The 24,104-nt window shown below is 38.6% G+C and overlaps 1 protein-coding gene across 1 annotated transcript; it reads left to right on the top strand.

Annotated features, from left to right (window-relative positions):
* Positions 1-588: 588 nt before the first annotated feature.
* aif1l (allograft inflammatory factor 1-like) lies at positions 589-21,650 on the top strand. The gene is made up of 6 exons (XM_026922261.3): positions 589-690; positions 906-967; positions 5,971-6,037; positions 9,135-9,176; positions 13,056-13,218; positions 19,506-21,650. Exons 1-6 carry the CDS (start codon positions 666-668, stop codon positions 19,591-19,593), a joined length of 447 nt encoding a protein of 148 aa, XP_026778062.1. The 5' UTR covers positions 589-665; the 3' UTR covers positions 19,594-21,650.
* Positions 21,651-24,104: the final 2,454 nt, after the last annotated feature.

Here is a 24,104-nt window from a genome sequence, read left to right as displayed (position 1 = left end):
ACTTTCCCTCTATGAATGAAGTATTTTGCCCAAATTGGGAATATTTTTTTTTATTTTTAGGCTTTTTTCCCTGTGATTCCTTGTTTGGCCACACGATGGCGCCAGGAGTCCAATTCCTGCTGAACAGACGGCGACGGGCATTTAGAATCACTTCACGGAATCGATTCTTGTTCAAATGAATCGAGTTTCAGAGTTTTGGTTTGATTTGTTCATTCAGTCCCATTGCCTCTGAACAGTTAGCAACGGACGTTATGAATCACTTTACGGAATCGATTCTTGTTCAAATGAATCGAGTTTCAGAGTTTTGGTTTGATTTATTCTTTCAGTCCCACTGCCTCTGAACAGTTAGCGACGGGCATTATGAATCACTTTACGGAATCGATTCTTGTTGAAATGAATCGAGCAGGAGAATTTTGGTTTAATTTAGCGCCAGAAATATCGTGTAGGCTAAAAATTGACTCTATATGAAAATTTACAACCACATTTGATTCAAAAAAACATTTGATTCACTTGTCTTTGAGAATCGATTCTCCTGAGTCGACACACGGAGTCGTTCAAAAACAAAGGACGGTTCACTGGCGGACTGAACTCCAGCGCCTTGCGCTTATTCTCCTCCGCCTCCTCACAAGAGAACAGGAGTTCCATCGCTTCTGACCTGCTCTATCATGCCGTCTAATCAGAATGTACAAGGTAAGCCTTGGTAAATAATAATTCATCCATTTTTATTAATTTTATCGCTAACTGTGTGAGTATTTTGGCCGCACGCGCGCATTGTGTGTGGAGTGCTGCATGATGCCTCTGTTAGCCCGCTGCTCCTCATCACCACAGCAGCAAGTGCACTGCAATCAAAACGCCTTTAACCGATTAATTTCTCATTTTTAACGCGGTTCGTGTTTATTTTCCAGGTGGGAAGGCGTTTGGATTATTGAAAGCGCAGCAGAGGGAGAAGCTAGAAGAAGTGAACAGGGTAAAGAGACTGTTTTTATTTATTTATTATTTATTAATTTTTCTTTAGGATGCTCCTCAGGCGCAGTTTGACGCTGGGAGACGTTAGCTAGCTCTGCTAACTGAACTTGGCTTTGACCTTCGTTTATCACTCGAATAATGTTACAAAACCTAGTAAACCTTTACTGTTTTATAAATAAAGTTTATTACAAATTTTAATGAAAGACTATAGTCAGTATATACATGTACACCTATATATATTTTTTTTAATTTGTAGCTTTGTGGTGTGTCTGAACGCGTTTGTTCTCGCTTTTCCACACAGCCATTAAAACTTCCCTCAGGCGAGAAATAACAAACACAAGCTCTTTACAGAAATACACCAGTCGTTTTAAAAGCTGGACTATTTAAGGCTCATTGGAGCTAAAGCTGTGTTTAGGTCAGGTATGAATGAGACTGTTGTTGCCAGTGTTGAAACTCTACTTTCAGGGGAAAGTAGCTTAATGCGCGCTCTAGATGTCGCCGCCGCCGCCGGGCGACGTCACAAGCTCATTTGCATATTCATGCAGTCGTCCTGCTTATTTGCATATCAGGATCTGTTCCAAAGAAAGGGCTTTTCAAACTTGAAATAGTTAACCCTGGATCATTTTCACACTTGAAATAGTTAACCCTGGGTTTCGGATTGCTCGTGCGATTAATCCTGGGTGTCGTTTCACACATAACATTCCTAAACTCTGGGTTAACGTTCTTATTTGCATATTTGCAGTGTCAGCAACCATGATTGGATAAATACAGCGCACAAACAGTTTAAATAACGGCTTGTCTCACGCTTTTGCATCAGTGAGGGGAAAAAAACGTCGCCGCGTAAATCCTCCTTGGCTTTTTTTTTTTAAGCCTCCTGAGATGCACAAAGGCAAAAATTACAAAAGAAAGAAAACACAGAGGAATGCCTTTGAAGCATGGAGAAATTTGTGTTTACTTGTATAGTAGCGTCGTTTTTATTTTTGCCTCAAACGCTGCAACTACACAACATGCAGGGTTTCTGTGACTGTACAATGCATGTGATATGAGGCACGTGCCGTTCAATTTCTGACTGAGTGTCTGTAACTAAGCATCTAACATCTTAACTCCGCATCATCACACACCGTACACTCTAATGTTAATGATTATCTTCTCAAAACAGCGATTAGTATGGGCAGTGTTAGAGATTTAACCAAGCACTGTGTCTGTAGATGCAGAACGTAGAGAAGAGGTACTTTACACTGTCCTCAGTATAAGCAGTCATGTTGATTTGACATCACTCTGTAAACAGAGAAGGAACTGGTAGTTGAAAAGACTACCCCAGGTTCATGAGTTGAAAGTTCATATCTGTGGCTTTTTCTGGATGGAGGCGAGTTGCAACTTTGCACGAAGGCAGCATTAAAGTGAACAGAGAACTGCATGTGTGGAACAGACAGCAGTGATCAGTGACTGGTCAGTGGAAACACACGCTCGTGCAAGCACAACTCAGTCAGGCTTTACACAGTGAGTGGTGGCGAGTCAGGCAAACCAGCTCTCTCAGCTCGTATAACCAGCAGCTGGAGAGCCGAATCGAGTGCCGGATAATCACTAACGTCTGCTCAAGAACTCAATAGATTTGTCCTTATGTAGTATTCATATTCGTATCTGCAAGAACACACTGTGTCCGTGTGGGCTTGATGGAGACCCCTGGACATGTTCACACCCAGAAACACTATTCTGATGCTAAAAATTAGTTTTTTTGGTGCTTTCACAGAGGCACGTTACATTGATATTTAATAGAAAAATATTCAGTGAACGGAAACGTAAGGGATAATTGTCCAGTTTCTGTGTAAAGGCTGCATGCTATTAGCATGGATGTTAAAGCTTTGGAAGCTGATCTGTTTGAGCAGAGTGTGTAGAAGGTGATAGAGCTGACCAGACGAAAGTACTAAAGTGCTGCTGCATTAGTCACTTCAGGTAGAAAAAGGTAAAACCCGTTGGCATCGATATCAGCGAGCAGTCAAACAGCGTCGTGTGTAACGTAGGAAAGCGTTAACAATAGTGGAAATAGACTGACAATCTGATTAAGTTTAAACTGAAAACAAAAGTGAACGCTGAGTGGTTTGTGTAATTATGACTTGAAAAGACGTGCATGTGCCAAATTCCAGGGCATATTTTTGGCGCCCTTGATAACGGTCTCAGAAAGTAGCCCACTGTTTCTGGGTTAAAAAGACAAAATGCATGTCATATGTCCTAGAAAAGGTTTATTATTATTATTATTATTATTATTATTATCAGGTCCGAACAGTGAGAAGCCACTTAAGCACCTAAGATTTCGTTTAATATAAAAACATAAAAGTTTTGATTGCATAAGTATTCACTCCCTTTGCTATGAAACCCACTTTGGACAGAGGCTTGGTTAGTAAAATTTTCAGGTTGCTAATGAAGATTTATGTCAGTAGCACATTGTGCGAGTTGCTGAGTTTATAGCCTTGAATTTCTATTGCTTGATTTTACCCTCATCCACCCCCCCTTGGTCAGGACCGTTATTGGACCGGTGCCAGACGGTGGGCCGTATGTTTGACACCCCTGTGTTAACGAGTATTGAGAATAATGTTTGGTTGCTAAACGTTTAGCCTACTTGACGCCTTCAGCTATGCAAGCATTTCTGTAGTGCTTTGTGGTCAGGTCTGGTTTAGCCCATTTGCATCGCTGCCCACTTCCTCTGACCTTAATTTGAATTATTTTTAGTTTCCATTCCTTCAAATATGCATTATCACTCTTCCCCATCATGTTCTTTCCTTGTCCTGTGCTTGTTTTTCCCCTACCATACAGAATGGCCTGGGTGTGTGTGTGTGTGTGTGTGTGTGTGTGATGACAAATACACACACAACTTTCAAAATGTCTGAAATTGTGCCTGACTATTCCCTCCAGACCCCAAAGTTAACATGGAAACTCTTCCCAGTAGGTTACATAATTTGTACTTTAACTTATCGCAGTGTATTGTGTACTGAAGATTCTCCACTTTGCCTCTGGATAAGACTACAAAAATATCATGATTTATAAATAGTGTTCTGTATAGACATATAAAGGTTTATTTTCCATTTGTGTAAGGAGTCTCCAGTGTCAGCACTTTAACAGTCAGAGGTAACGCTGCCTTGCTGGCCATGATTGTTGTTTTAGTTTGTTTCTGCACTTAAATCATGCTGCTGAACTGCTCACACTTAGCAGACGTTCATGAGAGACACCCGCAGCAACTAATCCCCAAACTGGACTTCTAATCTGTTTACAATCTGTTAGAAAACTTGATCATTTTAGAAGGTATAAAGTAGAAATCTTTTGTAGTTTGGTTCCAGGATGAAGCAACATGTTTATCCTTCACTGTAAAGGTGTAAAGGATCTCATAATCCTGTTAATTCTACAAGAGTTCAGTGAAAGTTTAAACAGCTAATTAAACAAGAAATGAAGCTAGCAAACATTAAAGCCTTCACTCGCTAACTTTAGCTAGATTACTTTTTCAGCTCGGATCTAACTAGCTAAGACCCTCCTGTCTCCCTGTTTGCTGGTCAGATGAAGGCTGTAGTGTATATTCTAGTCAGTCATGTGCAAGAGGTGGAAAATGGCTACACAGTTGAGGAATTCCTACATATTGAGAAACATCCACTGCTGTTTCGCCTGAACTCCTTAATTAGTTTAGCAACGAGATTGTTTTAGGGCTAATTTGCCTTTGAAACTTTGCAGTAAACAAATTACAGAAGACTGCAGTAGAAACTCTGGTTGTAGTGGTACACCTAGCACCACTAGTTTAACCAAATACAGCAGAGCAAAAAACAGGGCTGAGTGGCAGCAACAGTTACCTTTTAATATTTAACCACTAGTGATTAGTTCATTTCTATTAATAAATCTCATCAGTTTGAAGTTATGTTTTGTTTGTATTAAGTCACTGAGGAAAACAGTTTGTGTTTGGATGTGCCAACTGTCAGTCATTTTAGAGACACATTACGGGCTGCCGTAGATCCTGGGGGCGGAGCTTTGGGAACATAGGCGGGAATCTTGGAGAAGAAAAAAGACTAATCTTTCCTAATGCACCTTTAACACTTTTGCCCAACAGCACAGACTCCGAACAGATGAAGTGAAAACTGGTGTTTGAGAGCTTTTTTGTTCCTGTCTGTCAGTGTTAAGGATGCTGATATGATAACATATCTGAAAAATATACAAAAACTGGATGGTTTTAGGAGATGTTCTCATTAGATTCATAGCTACACACAACTTCACCATCGTCTAATTAAGTGCTCTCTATAACCATATATGTCCCACCCCCAGAGGCGGGTCTTGCTGTATAGTAGTACTGTTATCATGGGTTGTCAGTGCGTTTTTAAACCTTCTGTTTTCATCTTTGACTTTTTTTTTTTTATTTTTTTTTTTAAATACAGTCTATGTCGTGAGTTTGCTAATCAGGCCAGAGATTGTCAATAAAATAAACTGCTCAAACCCAGTTTAAACCGCACACTGATCAGTGCGAAAATGGGTTGTTTGATTTGCAGCTGTGTGTTAAACTTTGTATTAGCATCTTGGCAGATTAGCAAAACAAGCTTATTGTACTAGCTATGTACACTCACCAGAGGAACAAAGAAACTCTGCTACTTCCTTCCAAGCTTTATTTTTCTTCCTAATGTCTCTTTTTGAAGCAGGATAAGATGAAACCCCAGTTATGGAGTTTTCTTGCATTTTTGCACATCGGACAGTAGGATTGCAGACTAGACTGTATGAACAAATAAAGCTGTGAGTGAGGAACTGAAGAAACATCAGACTAGACGTGAGATTACATTGTGCATGTACATAGACAGGAAATGGCCACCTGTCACTTGCAGTTACTAAAGTAGAGCTAGCAGTCTGCTAATACATATTCACATACACAAACTGTGACCATCTGTTTACACAGTGCTGTGCTTAGACATAAGCTTAAGGTAAATAATGGGAAATAGTTTAACTATATCACATAACTTTTTTTTGTTTCTTCCTCCGCAGGAATTCTTGGAGGATCAGAAGTACAGCGATGAGGAGGATTTGGCAGAGAAGCTGGATTCCTTCAAAAGTAAGAGCTACCAAGACTAAAAACTCATCAGGAAAGTCTTTAACACGTAACCGTCCTCAGATGTTGCTGCACACGTGTGTAACATGCATGTATACGTGATGTTGTGTTTATAGAAGAATAGGTCTTGGTGTGTGTGTGTGTGTGTGTAGGAGCTTTCTGCACTGTGGTTCTGCAGGAATGCTTTCTTGTTTTTTTTGAGAGAATTCTTTTGGGGGAGAGAAATAACATAACTGTGTGTCTGTGGATGAGAGAGATTATAGCTAAAATGTGAACTAAATTCTCAGTCATGTAGCCCAAATCCAGTCTCTCTCTCTCTCTCTTTCTTTCTTTCTCATCCCCCAGTTTCCATGCCTGACACTTGAACTCTATACTCAAGGGCTTTGAATTCCTTAAGTTGTTTACCATCTACCAAGTTGTGTGTTTTTATGTGCATGCCTTTGTGTGCTTATCTACAAATGAAGAAAAATAAAGCTTTAAAAACAAAACCATGACACAGTGTGAAAGCTGAGTTCAAATCAAACTGGAAGAGAAAAACAGGATCCAGGCAAACTGCACTGTTTGACCCACAAATGTGCCTTTGTGTGGTTGCGTGGTTTTTTTTTTTTCATCTCGCACTCCGCTCAGGGAGAGAGTGAGGAAGCGTAGCCTTGAGAACTGTAAGAGAGAGAGAGAGAGCCGTTGATTTCCAAAGAAAGACGGCCACTATGATAACCAAACATGGCCATGCTGTTAAAATCTCAGAATAAGTTGTAACAATTTAATCATTACACAATATCCAGTGATCTATCATATAATCAGAGTATGAGAGTATCACTCAAAAATAGACCAAGAGTGTATTTGTGTGGTTTTTTTTTCTCCCCAGTAAAACAGGAAATGAGGCAGTAGATATATTAATCTGGAGTGATTCTCACAAGTGGTTTGAATTCTCCAATATTAACTGACACATTAACTGCCCCTATCTCTTGGTTTCATTTAAGGTTAAGTGGAGAATGTTTTGAGTTTATTAATATAAAATAATCATCAATATATTTTCGATTTAGCCAACGTTAAACATGTGAATACTTGCCATCAATTAATTATATTTATTTTGGATGCCCCTGCAAAATTCCAGAAATTTATCGAAAGAGAAAAGAAGGACAAAAATGAGCAGCAGTTGGCTGGCTTCATGTTTTTCAGAGGAAGCACGTGAAGCACTTCACCCTCCCTGGTTGGTAGCTTGCCATCCAGCTGAGTGTTTGCAGTTGCCACTGCCACCAAGCAGTTCACGACTGCACAGCTGTTATCATTATTATTATTATTATTATTATTATTATTATCATTCATTCCCTTACTGTTCTAAAGCTTGAAGTAAGGAAAATTATTCTTTTCACGTGGTTCTGAGAGATTAAATCATTTAGCGCAATGTTTTTTAAATGGTAAATCTCGAACATATCACACAAGAGTGTCACACTTGAATGTCTGTGCTTAGTGTATAAAACCTCAACTACTGCTAGTTTGTCAGTAATTAGCATTGCAGCTGCTTTGAAATCCCCACAATGTTAGATGCCAGCATCTACAGGCAGTCGTGGCCTAATGGATAGAGAGTCGGACTTGCAACCCAAAGGTGAACCTGAAGGTTGTGGGTTCGAGTCTCAGGTCCGGCAGGGATTGTAGGTGGGGGGAGTGAATGACCAGCGCTCTCTCCCACCCTCAATACCACGACTGAGGTGAGACCCTTGAGCAAGGCACCAAACCCCCAACTGCCCCCCGGGCACCACAGCGAAAAAGGCTACCCACTGCTCCGGGTGTGTGTTCACGGTGTGTGTGTTCACTACTGTGTGTGTGCACTTGGATCGGTTAAATGCAGAGCACAAATTCCGAGTATGGGTTACCATACTTGGCCACAAGTCACTTCACTTCTTCACTTCTACAGTCTAGCATGATTTTTGGCAATCATAGAAGCCACCTGAAAACGCTTCTTTGCTTTCTCAGCTAAAGCAGCGGTCAGTCCAAACATAAATAAAATTTGCTGAGCAGAAAAGCCACTTCACTGAAGGGGAAAGGATGCAGGACATGAAAGAGACACGTGCCTAGGGTTAGAGGCAGGCAGGTTGTTTTCGCTTTGCACCGATTTTATCTACATGAACTTTGAGCTGTGAATTCACGAGCCTCAGTCTTAGCCAAAAGGAAACAAGAATGCAGGGCTATGGTCTCTTTGGTTGGTAAAAAAAAAAAATAGAAAGAAAAAAAAAATGGAGGCACTGCGTCTGTAAAAAATTCAGCGGCCACACTACTGAGTTGCTACATCTGGGGGAAAAAATTATTTAGCTAGCTAAAATTACTGTTACATTATCTCCAAAATTACATCTCTTCAGGACTGCATGTAATGTCCTGCTTTTGATTCATGGGGAAGGAAATCATCATGCTGAAAATCCACTGAACGCCTGTCAGAACTAACATAGTGTTAATGCATGTAAATCAGTGGTATCATGTGATCGTATAGTCTGTGTGCTACCACAAAGAGTCTGAATCTGAGTGGGAGAAATTTAAATTAGTTAACAGTATGCAAAAAAAGGGGGCCTCAAATCAAGCTGCCATGTCTGTCTATTCCTTTTTCTCTCAGTCTCTATTTCTCCCCCCATTTTCTCTTCCTCCCTACACAGTTTTGTTGTGAATAGTCATGAGTTTCAGAGAAGGCATGAACAAGGGGGGCCATTGTAACCGTCGTCTCCTCCTCTCCCAGAGACACTGTTACAATCCCCACTCCAACAGCGCTGTCTTTGTGATGCAGAGACAAACAGAGAGGGAGACAGATGGACAGACGCTGTGAGCGTAGAGAGAGTGAAGGAGGCACGGAAACCGAATCCTAGAAATGATTTAAAGTTAAATGAAAGTTTGACCTTTTTATTTCTGCCTCAGTGCTGAGTTCCACCTGCTGCGATCCGTTTCTCTGTCCCAGCTCCAGCTGTCCTAATAATGACCTAACGTGCTACACCCACCTGTTACTGGCAGATCTGTGTGTGTGTGCGTGTGTGTGTGGGAGAAGGAGTACAGTTACAGAGTGTATTGGGCTTTATTCAGCACTATTTAATCTGACATATTTACATTTATTTTGCAGACAAATATGCAGAATTTGACCTGAACGATGAGGGAGAGATCGGTAAGTGTGTGTGTGTGTGAGTGAGTGTGTGATTAAGGCTGTGTGAGAGTCTGGCTTTCATCTTCATTGTGAAAGTGACACTGTAACTGCTGTGAAACATGAGTATGTGTTGACAGAGTATGAGTTGCTGTAGACAAAGTGTGTAATCGTAGTATAATCTCCGGGGTGGACAAATCAGTAGCTGGGGCTTGGGACAAGCAGAAATCCAGTCATACTGTGCATAAGTCACCTGCTTACTACAAGCAGTCACATCATCGTTAAACATATTGAAAAGATGAAGAGGTTAGCCAGACTTGACTGTCTGTAGTTATGTGCAGTTTGAGGACAGAACAAGATAGCTTATTGGCCGATGACTTGCTGACTTTTTGTTGCAAATATGAAGTGCTACACAAGTCATAATAATCTTAATAATCATCATCATAATCATGTACTCATTAATTTCCCATAGTCTCTTTTAATACACTTAACTAGCTGACTACATGTAATCAATGTTATTACAGTAGTTTTAGCCTGGTCAATTATTTTTTTAACCAGAAACAGAGCTCCAAAGTTGGCTAAAATGCCTGACTTCCACTGCCTCCATCAAAGAATGCAATCATGTGACCAGTGTGCTGTCTGTATATTTTAACTCTATGGGTTGTGCAGATTGGGAGCTCTGGTGTTCAAACGGTACAATTGCATTAGATGCATAATTGATATAATGCTGGTATCTACAATGTGAATTGCACATTTCTATGATGCACATCGTCACATTTTTTGCACTGTGATGCATCGGTACACCCCTACTGCTATGGTTAAATTCTTACAAGATAAATATGCTATACAGTTCTTCTGATTGGACAGAAGCTGTTATGACAGTAGTTTTAGCCTAGTCAATTAGTTTTCCAGGCAACACAAACATAGGACTGAGTAACACATTAAAATATTTTACTTGCCTGGTGGGCTAGCTAATACATTTTCTATTTGTCCACCCATATGTCTGTATGCCATGATACCTGGTGCTGCAGAACTGCATTCATTCCTCTTGCTGGACATAGACATAATGAACTTTATAATATAATATGATATACTATACTATACTATACTATACTATACTATAATATAATATAATATAATATAATATAATATAATATAATATAATATAATATAATATAATATAATATAAGATCTTCATATCATAATATAATTAATGATGTAATAGAATTTAACAACAGTAAGAAGATGCTGGTTGATTTTTTGGATAACTGCAATACATGTTCGTGCTTGTTTCATTTTGTAGTTTCATTTTGTTAACAGGCAGAAACTTTTCCAGGAATTTGAACAATAGCTTCATTGTGTATCAGTTTCATCACAGCATGGAAAAAAAAAAAACAACCAACATAAAATTAGCTATCTGGCAGATGTCAGCCATGCTGAAAGTGAACACGTGTACACTCCACCTGTCCCATAGAAAACAGCTGCTTTTCACGCCAACTGTCCAAACACACATGTGAATTCTGCATTGTCATCATGTTCTTGAACTGTAACTGTCTGATATGAAACTTAACAAGGTTTAGAATCCACTTTAGAAAACACAGCCATTTTTGTAAAAGTGAAGCACTGTCAGCACCAGAGCGGTCAGATTCCTTGAAATCAGCATTAAATTTTAATGTTTAGAATACACATTTAATGTTTTAATATTCAAAAAGCACATATGGCTGCGATGATCAGGTGACCACAAACTTGCACGTAATATCTAGTTTAAGGAGACATGGTTTTATATTTAATTAAAAGATAAATAAATAAGATGCACTATGTAAGAAATGACCTGCTTTTATTCAGACATTTTCTTACCTTAAGCAGCAAATGTCATTTACCCGAACCCTTGAGTTTTAAAAAGTACAGGGAAAGGAAAATATTTTCGCCTTTGATTATTAAAATAAAATTAACGTATTTGAGCTGTGAAATTCATTCTGACAGCACTAGTTAGCGCACAGTGTTTTTCCTTGTGAAAAACACTTCATGAAGAACTTGCTAATTAGAAGAGGACTTGGTTAACTCCCTTAGATGAAGAGTTGACTGTTTCTTCTAACTAATCTTCCACTCTGTACTTTCAGGTGAACTACTGTGGTGTATTTATACACCACACCACAGTATGCATTTCTTATAATAGGTAAAGACATAGATTATGATTTCATGAGATATTGTGTGCATTTAACTGGTTTTGCTGTGCCGTATTTAGATCTATTTACATATATTTTTGAGCTCCTTTTACCAAGGGCTGCACAAAAATCTTATTAAAATCGCACCCTTGATTTGTTTCTCAATGCAGTTAAATTGTGCAACATTTGCACCTGGGCAAGCATTGCATAAAACAGAGTGCATCTATTCCATCTTACTTGCTGACATTGTGAAGCACAGAGGGGAAAAAAAAAAAGGGAGAAATAATGTTGTGAGTGAACTTTAAAATGACATTTGTAGTGAGGGGAAAAAGAACAAATTTGTTCTAAACAAATGTTTAATTACTAAAGAAACAATGACTTGATGTATGAAATGAAAGAATGGGTTGAGTGAGTCATGGCTGCATGAGCTGTCTTGCTCAAAACTCGATACATTACGTTTTCAAGCCCAATTTTCATTGTGGCTTAGGAGTTGCTTTCTGCAGAAGAATGGAAACATTTCCATGACTAATTATTTAGCCAGTCATTAATATTGCGGCTTTTCTTTTAACTTTGGAAGGACACAGTGCAGTCTTGGCACCTAGTATAAAGAGAAAATAGCAGTTTTTTTTTTTACTCAGGATTTAGGCTATTGCAGTACAAATGTGCAGTAAATCAGTAACTCTACAACTACTGCTACTTAGGGGTATAACAATACACTCAGGTCACGCTCTGATTTGATTCACGATACTGGCTTCACGATTCAATTCAATTCGATTCTGAATGTTTTGAACATCATTTGAATGAAGAAATTTTGACTGAAAGGACTTTATTTCTGAATCATGAACTATGCAAAACTATATGCATTTTTGTTTGTATAAAACTAAATAAATCAAGCAGAGGTTTAATCTTGTAAACATCAGGTATGACAGAATACTTCATCATATCTTAAAAATAAACAAATTTAGTAAAATTGATTGAATAAGCAAAGTCTCAGGAAAAATGATTGATTGAAACATAATGAGTTCTGTAGCAGCGCCTGAGGCATAATTTTAACCAGAAATTGAGCTCCAAAGTTGGCTAAAATGCCAGCCTTCCGCGATCTTCACAAAAGAATGCGATTGTGTGACCATCATGCTCTCTGTATATTTTAACTGTATGGGTTGCTCAGATTGGGAGCTCTGATGTTCAAACAGTCAGAATATAACAGCTGTAACAGTAGTTCAGACAGTAGTTCCAGCTGCAAGGTTTATATTAATGCATTCTAATGTCCAATTATATTATCATTTCTGTACTCACACCTTACACAATGAAATGTATTGCAGACACTCCACAAACAGATTAAAAAATGTCTGTTATTGCTAATCTAGTGACTTTTTTGCATGGAGACATTTATTTAGCATTTTTGGAAGGAGTCTCCAGTGTCGGTGCTTTGTAACTATCAGAGGTTTTTGACACGGAAGTGTCTTTAAGACAGAGGGTTTTGTGGTTTCTCAGTTCTTTGTTCTTTCTTTTTTTAACTTCAAGAGAGGAACAAAAAAGAGAGGCTGGTTAGGGATATTGTAACATAAGCCACAACAAGAACTAACTTGTTTTGTGGATGTTCCACATCATTAAACATAACTATAAATGGATAAAATATACAACATGCAGAAGTATGCAGCTTAACTTTTTCCCTTCACTTTCATCGAAGTACTGTCAGATGGTGTTTGTGAGAACCTGTTTTGTGTTTGTCATGCAGATATGATGGGTCTGAAGAGGATGATGGAGAAGCTTGGTGTGCCCAAGACACATTTGGAGATGAAGAAGATGATCTCAGAGGTGACTGGCGGCAGCAGCGACACCATCAACTACAGAGACTTTGTTAAGATGATGCTGGGGAAGCGCTCTGCTGTGCTGAAATTGTAAGTTTGTGTGCTGCATGGGCAGTTTTTTGTGCTGACAGTTTCTGCTTGGCAGGGCTATTTATAGGAAGTGTACAGGTTTAGTCATGTCAGCAAATCTACTGCTGATCCACACAATCATAACAGCTTATCACAGCCATCGTCTCTCTGTGCAGGGTACGTGATGTCATGACACGTATCATCATCTTTCACAAGCCATTTCTGTGGAATCTCGGTTACACAATTTTGTTATGAGCAAACTTAAAAAGGAGCACATGTCAATTACAATTTGAAAAACAATAGCAGCGCAACATTTAGCACGACTCTCATACAGAATATATTTTGTTTTTATGCATAGTTTTACATGAATATTTGAGTGGACTCAATGGATAGTTGCGCTCCGTTATATAAGCATAGATCACACTTTTTCTCAGCACGTTAGGATACCTTTACTGGAAACTTACTTTGTGTATTTATATAAGCAAGACGTGGTATTAAGCTATAGTTTACAGAAGGTTGCCGTCCCTCCTCTTAATAACGACTTGCAAGCCAGATATCTCGCACCTACAATTCTCTACTTGTCTATGCCATTATGGACACACTCCAAGTTGGCTAAAGTTGTTCCACCCTCTCCCCATTCTTCTATTTTTTTCCACAAGGGGAACAGAAGAGGTAGGGGCAGAAATCACAGGCTTTAACTACTCAGAGTTGTTGTTTTTGGCAGAGATAAGAAAGGCTTGGCGACAATTAGACTTGCCAAAAAAAAAAAAAAAAAAACTTGTTGATACTAGGAAAACTGTGAACATATGCCAAGTTCCTCAGCTGCTGTAGCAGTGTTGACTGTTTCTAATACGAGATCTTGCCGATGTTGCCGTATCCCTCAGACGCTGACTAGGTTGAGCTATACAAAGCATACAATTCGCTAAGTAACACACAAAAGTGTGTTCTAAAGGTTTGTTCAGGTAATATGGGGTAGTGAAGCGTTCTAATGACACTGCGGTGGTGTTTATTACATTCAGTTTTATTGACCAATTTGTCTTAAGGAGCCCAAGGAGCTGTAGTTGTACAGTGTCATTTAAAGAAAAACATTATAGTGCTTGTCAGGCTTAGGGGAGGTTGTGAATCACGCTCGTGTGCTCTCAGGTCTCTGTCCTGGTCCAAGTGAACTCTTGCGTGATTGCAATTGCCCGTGAGAAAGCAATTTGACCCTAAATCAACCCAGGAAGTGAACCAAATGTGTATTTTGGATTGCAGCAGCATTTTTTCATTAAACTGAGCCACAATGTGCGAACTGAGCCAAAGGATAGAGCTGTAGTAATGCAGAAATGGCATGTGTTCTGGAGATTTGGATGAACAAGAAGATTTTTTAAAGCAGTTATTTATATATTTATCTAAACATTTAATTTATTTGGGTGGTGTTGACTAAAATTTGAATGATTTTTTTTTTTTTTTTTTTTTTTTTTTAACTCATTGAGACTGCCCCTATTTTCAGCCATGTACACAAAGCTCTGCCTCCAAAACTTAGTTCAACTAGAGTTAGCATGCTACCATTAGCAAGGACTGTCCTGACATCACTTTCACGCACACTCATTCAGCTGCTCAAAGAGTTTCAACTCTATAAACATGCAACTTCTCCTCATAATGATTTATGAGGATGTGAAGGGGCGTTGGGGGCGTGTGTATAAAATGACTGACAAGAGGCCAATCCAAATACAAACAAATGTTCCGGACCAGAAAGCAGGTTTCCAAACTACTTTTTTTTTTTTTTTTTTTTTTCTTTTTCTTTTTTCAGCTATGAAATACACATGTTCCAAGACAATGGTTTAAACTATTTTTTTAAATAATAATAATTTCTCCACACAGTAATTTTCCACATTATTTGTACTAGTAAGAACTGAATGTAGAACCAGTGTGTAGAGGGGTGGAGGAAGACTCGGGAGGCAGGTGGAATTTCAGCAGAGCTTCAGGCTCACTTTAATTTCTCCACAGCTTTTCAGCGCACTTTCAAAAACATAAATAAATAAATAAATAAATAAATGCAACCAGAAAGGGGCTATTGCAGTATTTCTGACCAATTAGTGAAAAGAGTTTCACTCTGATTGCTCTTATCTTCTACCCCACATTTTTATTATGCAGCTCAACAGCCTTTGGGTTTCAAAAATGATTTAAGATAACTAATCACAGATTAGTGTTGCTCAAATCACTCATTCCCGACTGTGGCTGTTGGCCTTCTCTTCTGTTAGCTAACATTCTGAGCAGTCTGTCTCTGTAAGTATTTCCTTATAAGTCAGCAAAATTCAAATAAAATAAAATAATGCAGTGCTGTGCTTGTGACTCACTCAGCATTTACTGCAGGAAGAAGTTCAGTGAGCACAAAAAAACAACCCACAGGACATTTCATCATTTCCACCTGAATGATTTAGTAAGAGTAAATCCATTCCCTTGACCCACATGAAGGTAATATGTCAGATCCCATGGAGTCAGTCTTTTAAGAAGAGTGAACTGGGACAGAGAGGGAATTTAGGACAGCTTTAAGTAGCTCTGCAGTGCTGGAAGAGGAAAAAAACATTTCAGCTTTAAGAGGACACTGACACAAAAGCTATTATTAGAGGACAATAAGTGATGTAGTATTATACTACATGTAAGGAATAAAATATGATGGGGTGGTGTGTTTTTTTTTTTTTTTTTTTTTTAACTACTGAACAATACATCATGCTTTATAATCCATTTATAGTTACATTTTAGGTTATGCAGCAAGATAGTTCCTGTTATCACTTGCACTGTAACAGATATAAACAGTAGTTCCTTCTCTCTCTCTCTCTCTCTCTCTCTCTCTCTCTTTTGAAGTGCATAAGACAAAAATAATGCAGCTTGTCATACCACTGAGAAACCACAAAGTCCTCTTCTCATGGCCGAAAACGTACTGACTGTTACAAAGCGCTGACACTGGATACTCCTTCTGTAAATGTTAAATAAGCATCCCCTAACAGAAAGCTTCTGTTTAATAGGTTTTAATAGCTTTAATTTTGTTAAATAACATGCCTGTTTTTGTTGTTCTTTGATTATGTAGAGAATCCACCGTGGAAGTCCCTGTGAATGAGCTGTTACTATAGAAACAATAACTCATTAGAATGAGTGCATTAATATAAACCTGAAATATGTATTGCAGCCACAACAGTCTGAGCTGCTGTTAGAGAAAATTAATCAACACCTGCTGACCAATCAGATTCAAGAATTTGACTTTTCTGTGAAAGGCCTGTTAAACATACTCAGATTTCTCATAGTTCTCCATTTAAAAACATGTCTCGGAAATAAATCCAGATTATAGCTTTAATTTTATTCCCAGCTCTGCAGTACTCTGGGGAAGTGATCTATATACCAAGTGGAAAACTTCACTGAGGTCTTTTAGAGAGGAAGAAGGACTCGTACCCTAAATCTTTACAGTGGGCTCATTGATATAGGTGTGTGTGTGTGTGTGTGTGTGTGAGAGATATTGTAGGGAGAGGGATGAATGCTGTCAGCTGTCAGTTCAGCACAGGGCTTGTTAAGAGCTTAGAGGAGATTTGCATTGATTAACCAGGAAAGGAAAGTAAAGACAGCTCCTCTGAATAGATCTGTCAAGAGAGCCTCACATCCTCAGATACACTGTTCTCTCAGTCTGAGTGAGCGATTTCGGACATCTTGTTTCAGAATGTGTGGCAGTAATAAGTGAAGGCAACTGGAATTGTAGGTGTGATTTTTATAGGTGTGAATTTCACACAGAGCTACGCTATATGGTCAAATGTTTGTGGACACGTGAACATCACACCCATATGTGGTTCTTCCCCAAACTGCCACAAAGTTGGAAGCACACAATTGTATAGAATGTCTTTGTATGCTGTAGTTCACTGGAACTAAGAGGCCCAAACATGTTGAAGACATGGTTTGCCAAGGTTGGAGTGGAAGAACTCGAGTGGCCTGCAGAGAGCCCTGACCTCAACTCCACTGAACACCGTTGGGATGAACCGGAACCCTACGACTGCACCCCAGGCTTCCTCACCCAACATCGGTGCCTGACCCCACTAATGCTCCTTGTGGCTAAATGGGCAAATTCCCTCAGACAAAATCTAGGGGAACACCTTTCCAGAAGAGTGGAGGTTATGATAACAGCAAAGGGGACTATATCTGGAATGGAATTTTCAAAAAAGCCCAAATGACTGTGGTACATACTTTTGACCATATAGTGTATAAATGCTAGGGAATTTTCCACTACTGAGCAGAAGTGATAAAGCCTGTCAGTGAGTGTCGAAATCAGGGTGATGAATAAATGTATGCAATTATTTAAATATTTAGATGTCCTTTTTGTACTGACCTGTTAAATAATTGGTCATTTCACTGACCTTTTCTTCGACACTGCCTTTCCCGGATACAATTTTGATTCCATATTTGATTGCAATTCCGGTACGAGACTAATCACAGAATTACAGATTTGACAATTAGACATAACAAGGTGGCATGCAATTTGGAAAAAAAAAAAGCTTGCTGTTCTCTGTGTAACATGATACCACAAGTCTAGTCACCTAAACTTACTTAGTAAACTATTCAAAATGACCTGGATGACTGCAAACCTCTTCTCTCAGCCTTATTTTGCACTAGAGTTGTACGAATAGAGTCTTCATGCTGTCTCTGGACCACAATATGTAGTGTTACTGTCATTCAGTCTGTCTCTCTCTCTTTCTCTCTGTCATATCCTGTTTTGTCACTCAGTAGGGTGCTGTGCTAATTTGGTTCAGGGTCAGTGCTGCACACTGAGGGAACAATGTAGTCAATGAAAATCCTGCTTTTCCCTTGATATGTGATTTAGTAACAGTCATTGAAGGCTCAGTGTACAAATCAAGGGCGAAGTAAGACGGCAGTTTAACAATGCTTTAGGTTGTATATTAAAGTCTACAGGAGTGTTGTACATCTGACATTCTGTGTAACCACCCAGTTCCCTTTGGTCTGATCTCATTACATTTTCAGTTCGCACATCAAGTAGGAGTGGTGAAGTTATGGTTGCATAGTAAAGTGATGGACAAGCACACTGAGTTGTTGTGTTTCACACACTAAGGTCATAAAATGTTTTATGTAACATGGCAGTAGATTAGGAGTCCTTATTACAGAGAATGATCTAAAACCAAGTCAAATGCAAAACCTGGAAATGAACAATACATTGAGGGAGAAATTGTCTTTTGTCTTGCCTTGTACTTATAAATATGAACAAAAAAGTATGTATTCATAAGCATAAACAAAGACAAGTTTAAAAAATGAAATTCGGACACCACAAATTACCAACATTAGTACTTTGTTGCAAAGCAATTACAGCTTGAAGACATTTACAGTAAGATGTATGTAGCTTTTTGCAGCATTGTGGTTCAGTTGTGACCCAGTCCTTTTGGCAAATCATCTTCAGTTCCTCAACATTACGAGAGTGCCTCTGATGGACAGTGGGATTTAAGGCAGGCGATTGGCTAGGCCATGAAAATCATCTCCACAGATTCAGTTTCTCAGCTGGTGAGATTAAATTCTCCTCTAATATTTCCTGACACATCACTCCATTCATGTTTCCAATGTCCCAGTACTGTTTGAAGAGAAGCAGCCCCATATCATGATGCTCCCACCTCTGTGCTTCACTGTGGGAATGGTGTTCTTAGGTTCATATGCACAACTCTTCTTTCTCTAAACATCATGAGCTGAGTTCCCTTTTTTTTTTTTTTTTTGTCTGACCAGAATATACTGTTCCTAAAGAGTTCTCAAATGCTTTCAGACATGCATATCTGTGATTTTTATTTATTTATTTATTTATTTTTTTTTTTTTTAAGCAGAGTAGTTTAGCTTGAGGTGTAGGAATGGAGATGACGATTGTGGTGCAATCTCTGTGTGTCTGTTGTTCCTGTTGCTTTCAGTCTGTCCTCTTTTCAAGTGACTGCTGGTTTCTCTCCTGTCTTCCTTATCATTAGTTTGAGAGCATGTTGAGATATCTAGTGTGCTGCACCTGTCCTGAGATGATTATTTGTTTATTTATTATTCCACCTGCATATTATCGAACCAGTTGTACTGACAGGGATTTTTGCCATTCAAGTGTTGTTTAATAATGTTGTCCCTGAGAACTCTAGGAAGCTCCTTCACCTTCAACTTGATTGCTAACTTGGTATTCTCACTCTGATATTATTTAGCTTCCAAACTGCCAAATGTTTTTGGATCAACAATGCATCTCATGTGATTTCATTCAATGTATTATTTTACGCTCTCTGTGCAGAACTGGCTGTGACTTTCCATTCTCGTTTCAGGGTGATGATGTTCGAGGACAAGGCTAACAGCCCTGACTGCAAACCAGATGGTCCGCCACCAAAACGTGACATCGCCAGCCTACCCTAGAGTGTCCTGGAAGCAGAGGCCACCAGTTCCCACCCATTTCAAATCCAGTGGGCTAAGTGTACATAGCCTTATCCAACATCATTTCTAAGAACCTAAGGGAAAATCTGAGGTTTAGAGAAAGATGGAGGGGATAAATGCCCAAAAAAAGAAAAGAAAAAAAAAAAGAGATAGCTATATAAATTTGCTGTGAAGAGGTCAAACCGCAGATTAGCTTTTTTTATAAGTCAAGAAATGTATATATTTATATGGAAATAGGTCTTTTTGAAGTGTACTTATTCCTTTTAATGGAGTCGTTTGATGAAAATGAACAAAGTGTGTTTGTTAACAGTGCAGTGTGTAACATTTGAACGTGTATTAAGTGTACTGTGTGGGATAAGACCATTTTATTTCCGAAAATTTTACAATATTTTAATTTAGAACTGAGATTAAGGTGTTTGTCTTCCCAGCCACACATTTATTTTGAGTGCTTTTTCATTAGCCAGATAAGTCTAATTCAATTAAATGAAAGCATTTGGTCTTAAATTCTCACTAACCTGTAGCTGCAATGTCCAGTCACGTAAGTTGTAAGGTAATGCCAATAATACCTATATGCCATTTTATAGTAGGACAGTTAGAGGCATTTACACTCACTGGCCACTTTAATAGGATAATGTTTTTCAGTGTTGGTAAATGACAGGCTGGTTTGAGATAAGAAAGCACACGGGATCAAGCCGACAGGAAGGCCACGGTAACGCAAACAACCACTCTTTACAACCGTAGTGAGCAGAAAAGCATCTCAGAATGCATAACACGCCAAACGCCGAGGCGGACGGGCTACAGCAGCAGGTAGGAATCTGAGGGTACAATCGGCACAGGCTCACTGAAACTGGAAGGGGATATTTTTCCAATCCTAAATCATCCAATTTCTGTGAGCCTGTGCCCATTATAGCTTCAGATTGCTGTGAAATTCCCAGGAGATCAGCAGTTTCTGAAATAATCAAACCAGCGCATCTGGCACTAACAACCATGCCATGGTCCAAGTGGACAGTGAGTGTATATATATCCATTCTTGGTACTTTAATATTATAGGGATTTTTTTTTTTTTTGGTCTGAATTTCCATCACAGAAGGGGGCCAAGAAAGCAAAGGAGGAGGATTCACAGGCTTTTGCTAGTTTCTGCTAGTAGCAGGTTTCATTCCTTCTAGCTTATATACCTCATAGCTTTCCATTCATGTTCATCCTCTTTTTAATTTTTTTTGTTCTTTTTTTCCCGGGCTGTGTGACTTGTCTGAGTTAAGATGTGATTAGTATTTTTAGTGAAACACTGTTAGCTAAGCACAAAACAATGTATAGTTTGTTACAAACATCTAGGGTCCATTTTATATTCATCAAGATCGATGCATCACACTTGGAAAAATGCCATAATTCTACACTCATTGAAACAGGGTCACTTTCTGCTTACTGTAAATCAAGTTGAAATCAGGCTTTCCAAGTGCCTCACACAGTTCTGATGTAGCCAGTTTACACTCAGCGTGTACAAAATGGTTTTGTGTATAAATCATTTCGAGTCTTTAAATTTATTCCTCACTCCCACATGCATCTCCTCTCAACTCACTGACTGTGATGTTCTCGAAAACATTTCCATTTGTGCTATTTATTTCATAATTCTTTACAGCACGTATCAGTAATTCCTAGCTCGGTAGCTAATCGTAACAAAAGAGGCTGAATTTCCGAATGAACCGTTTTCTTTCCACACGTATCATATGTATCTCTTGGCCTATAGGCTCATGTGTTTCCAATCATTTTATAATTTTATCCAGTTTATGTAGAAATTGTGCGTCTCTTTGAATTTTTATTTTTTTTCATTCCTGTTTAAGTGCAAAATTTGAAAATATGAATTAGCAGTTGCACTGTATTTTTATTTAGAGTTTTTAGATTACTATTATTAGTATGTTCTTTCAGCATAATAGTGAATGCAGGCATTTTCTTATACGGTAGTTCACATGGGGTTTTTTGTTTGTTTATTTTATTTTTTTGCAAACACCAAAGGAAATAAAGATCATATTGTGACACCGGAAGCTGCTTGTGAAAGTCACTTCATTGTGTGTGGTGTTCTAATGAAAAAGTGATGCGAGCAGTACAGAGCTATACAGAGTTACAGAGCTATAACTGTTACCCACCTTAAACAATGCCTTTAGTCTCTGCTCAAGTCAATTGTGAGTCATTTTTTGAGTAAATTATATTCTCTCATTGTATTATGCACATGTACATATGAATAGCTAATGCCACAACCAGCAGTCGACAACAGTACATCCATACCGTGCCATCAGTATATCAGCCAAAAACATTAGCTAATTCAAATACTGGCTATGTAATTTTTTTTATTTTTGTGGAACCAAGAACAGCACCACCACTAACACAAGTAAAAGTACACAGAACTGTATGAATTAGAAGCTGGGGCTGATTTCTTTCTAGCCCAGACTGTAGATTCTACACAGCCTATCATTGGCAAGTCGAGTCAAGTGATTACACAGAGTGAAACGCTGCCTAGATTTCATGTGCATTAAGGCTAATTTATTTAAGCCAGCTTCGCTGACACGTCCATAACATGGCATCAGTAGTGTTTGAGAAGGGGCACGGTGAAATAAAATAACAGGTGTAATAAATATGAATTAAGTAAATTCCCTTCTCAAACATTCATTTTTCAAAATACCTTGGGAGGAGAAACTAAGTAGTAAATAAACTAAGGAAATATTGTCCAACCTTGCGTATTATCCTAACTTGGACATATTTAACACAACAGGCAATGGTTACTAATTATCAAAGTGACATCTTAAGTTTAATACAGAGCTTTCATACTGTAGACTGTAGATTTAAAACTGAAGATATTTCATAAATTGGGCCAAGGATGCTCATTTGTCTCAGTGTCCCAGCCATCACTGCTGCTGACTAAGCACTTGGCGCCTGAAGTGTACACTTTCGGCTGATTTATTCTGAATAGAAATTAAATAAAAAATTTGCACATATTGTGTTTTAGTTGGCTTACAGGCTTCTGAGGTTGAATGCGTTCTTTTTTTACTCTGTATCAGTGATCAGAAAAAATTGTAATGAAGTTCTATTTTATTTTTTAAAAAACATCAATGAAAGTATTATGATTTAATTATACTCAAAAAGGTACCATTTCAGCACAGGGGCTTTTTTAATATAAAAAACATATCTAAATGTTTATTGGACAGTGTGCCCTTCACTTGGGGGGGGGGGGGGGGGGTTAGTGGTTAGCATGTTTGCTTCATACTTCTAGGGTTGGGGGTTTGTTTCCTGCCTCCGCCCTGTGTGTGCAGAGTTTGCATGTTCTCCCCATGCCTTGGGGGTTTCCTCCCCCAGTCCAAAGACATGCATGGTAGGCTGATTGGCATCTCTAAAAATTATAAAGTGTGTGTGCAGTTGTGTCCCCCACCTTGTGCCCCAAGTCCCCTGGGATAAGCTCCAGGCTTCCCTGCAACCCTGTGTAGGATGGATGGATGGGTCCATAGTTCTACCTGAGCTTGCAGAAACTACTAATTCTGCTGACATGATTTTGGAAATGCCTTTTGATGCTCTTATGTATGAGGAAAGCCTGAGAATTAAACAGGAGGCCAGACCAACACACACACAGATATATACTTCAGTAACACACACTTGAGCTTCCTCTACTGTAAAAACCACTAAGAGTACATGCAGTTCATTACTAACACCCCTGGTTCCTGTGTGTAAGTATAATATTTTATGAGACCCTGTGCTATAAGGCTCAACCATAATAGTTTCACAGTAATAAAGCAGAGTTACTGGTAGGAGGAGAATTTTTTTTAGTCCATTTAATATCACTGGTCACTAGATACCATGATGGATTTTCTCACCAGGCCTTATTTTCTGAACCCTATTTGTATATTAGAGATTCAAGCACATACAAATAAATTGTTTGAAATTTTTTTTTTTTAGAAAGCTTGCCAGAAAACTTCACAGGGACTCAAATCTGAGCGAGGAGTCAAATATTTAGCTCATGGGACAAACAGAGACCATAAACATGTAGCACTGCGTGATGCATTTACAGCACGCATTCATTCATCCTTAGTAACTGCCTGATCAGGTACACAGTGGTTTAAATTAGTCTACTTGGGTTTTTTGTTTGTTTGTTTTGGTTTTTTTTTTTTTTTTTTTACATCAACTAAATGTATTAGAAAATTTGGCAGGCTGGTACAAACTAGAATAATAGCTGTGCAAACAGAATTAAAGATGTCCTGTAGTTGAACTTGTATGATACAGCTGAGTCAGAGACTGAAATCACAGATATGCTGAGACTGCTGGTGTTTCTACATCTGGGTTTTTAATGGTGTTTTCCAGTGTTTCTGGGGGCATAATGGTACCGCATTATTGCAGTATTGCATTACATCTGTACAGTATTGTGTATAAATGTGTTACAAAAACATTGACCTATGTCGAGTATTTGTTCATTCTCATTTGCATTAAGTTGATATCTCCAAAGTTCGGAAATC

The sequence above is a fragment of the Pangasianodon hypophthalmus genome, chromosome 27 (assembly GCF_027358585.1).
Source record: "Pangasianodon hypophthalmus isolate fPanHyp1 chromosome 27, fPanHyp1.pri, whole genome shotgun sequence".
NCBI classification, from domain to species: Eukaryota; Metazoa; Chordata; class Actinopteri; order Siluriformes; family Pangasiidae; genus Pangasianodon; species Pangasianodon hypophthalmus.
This window is presented reverse-complemented; position numbering and strand designations above follow the sequence as displayed.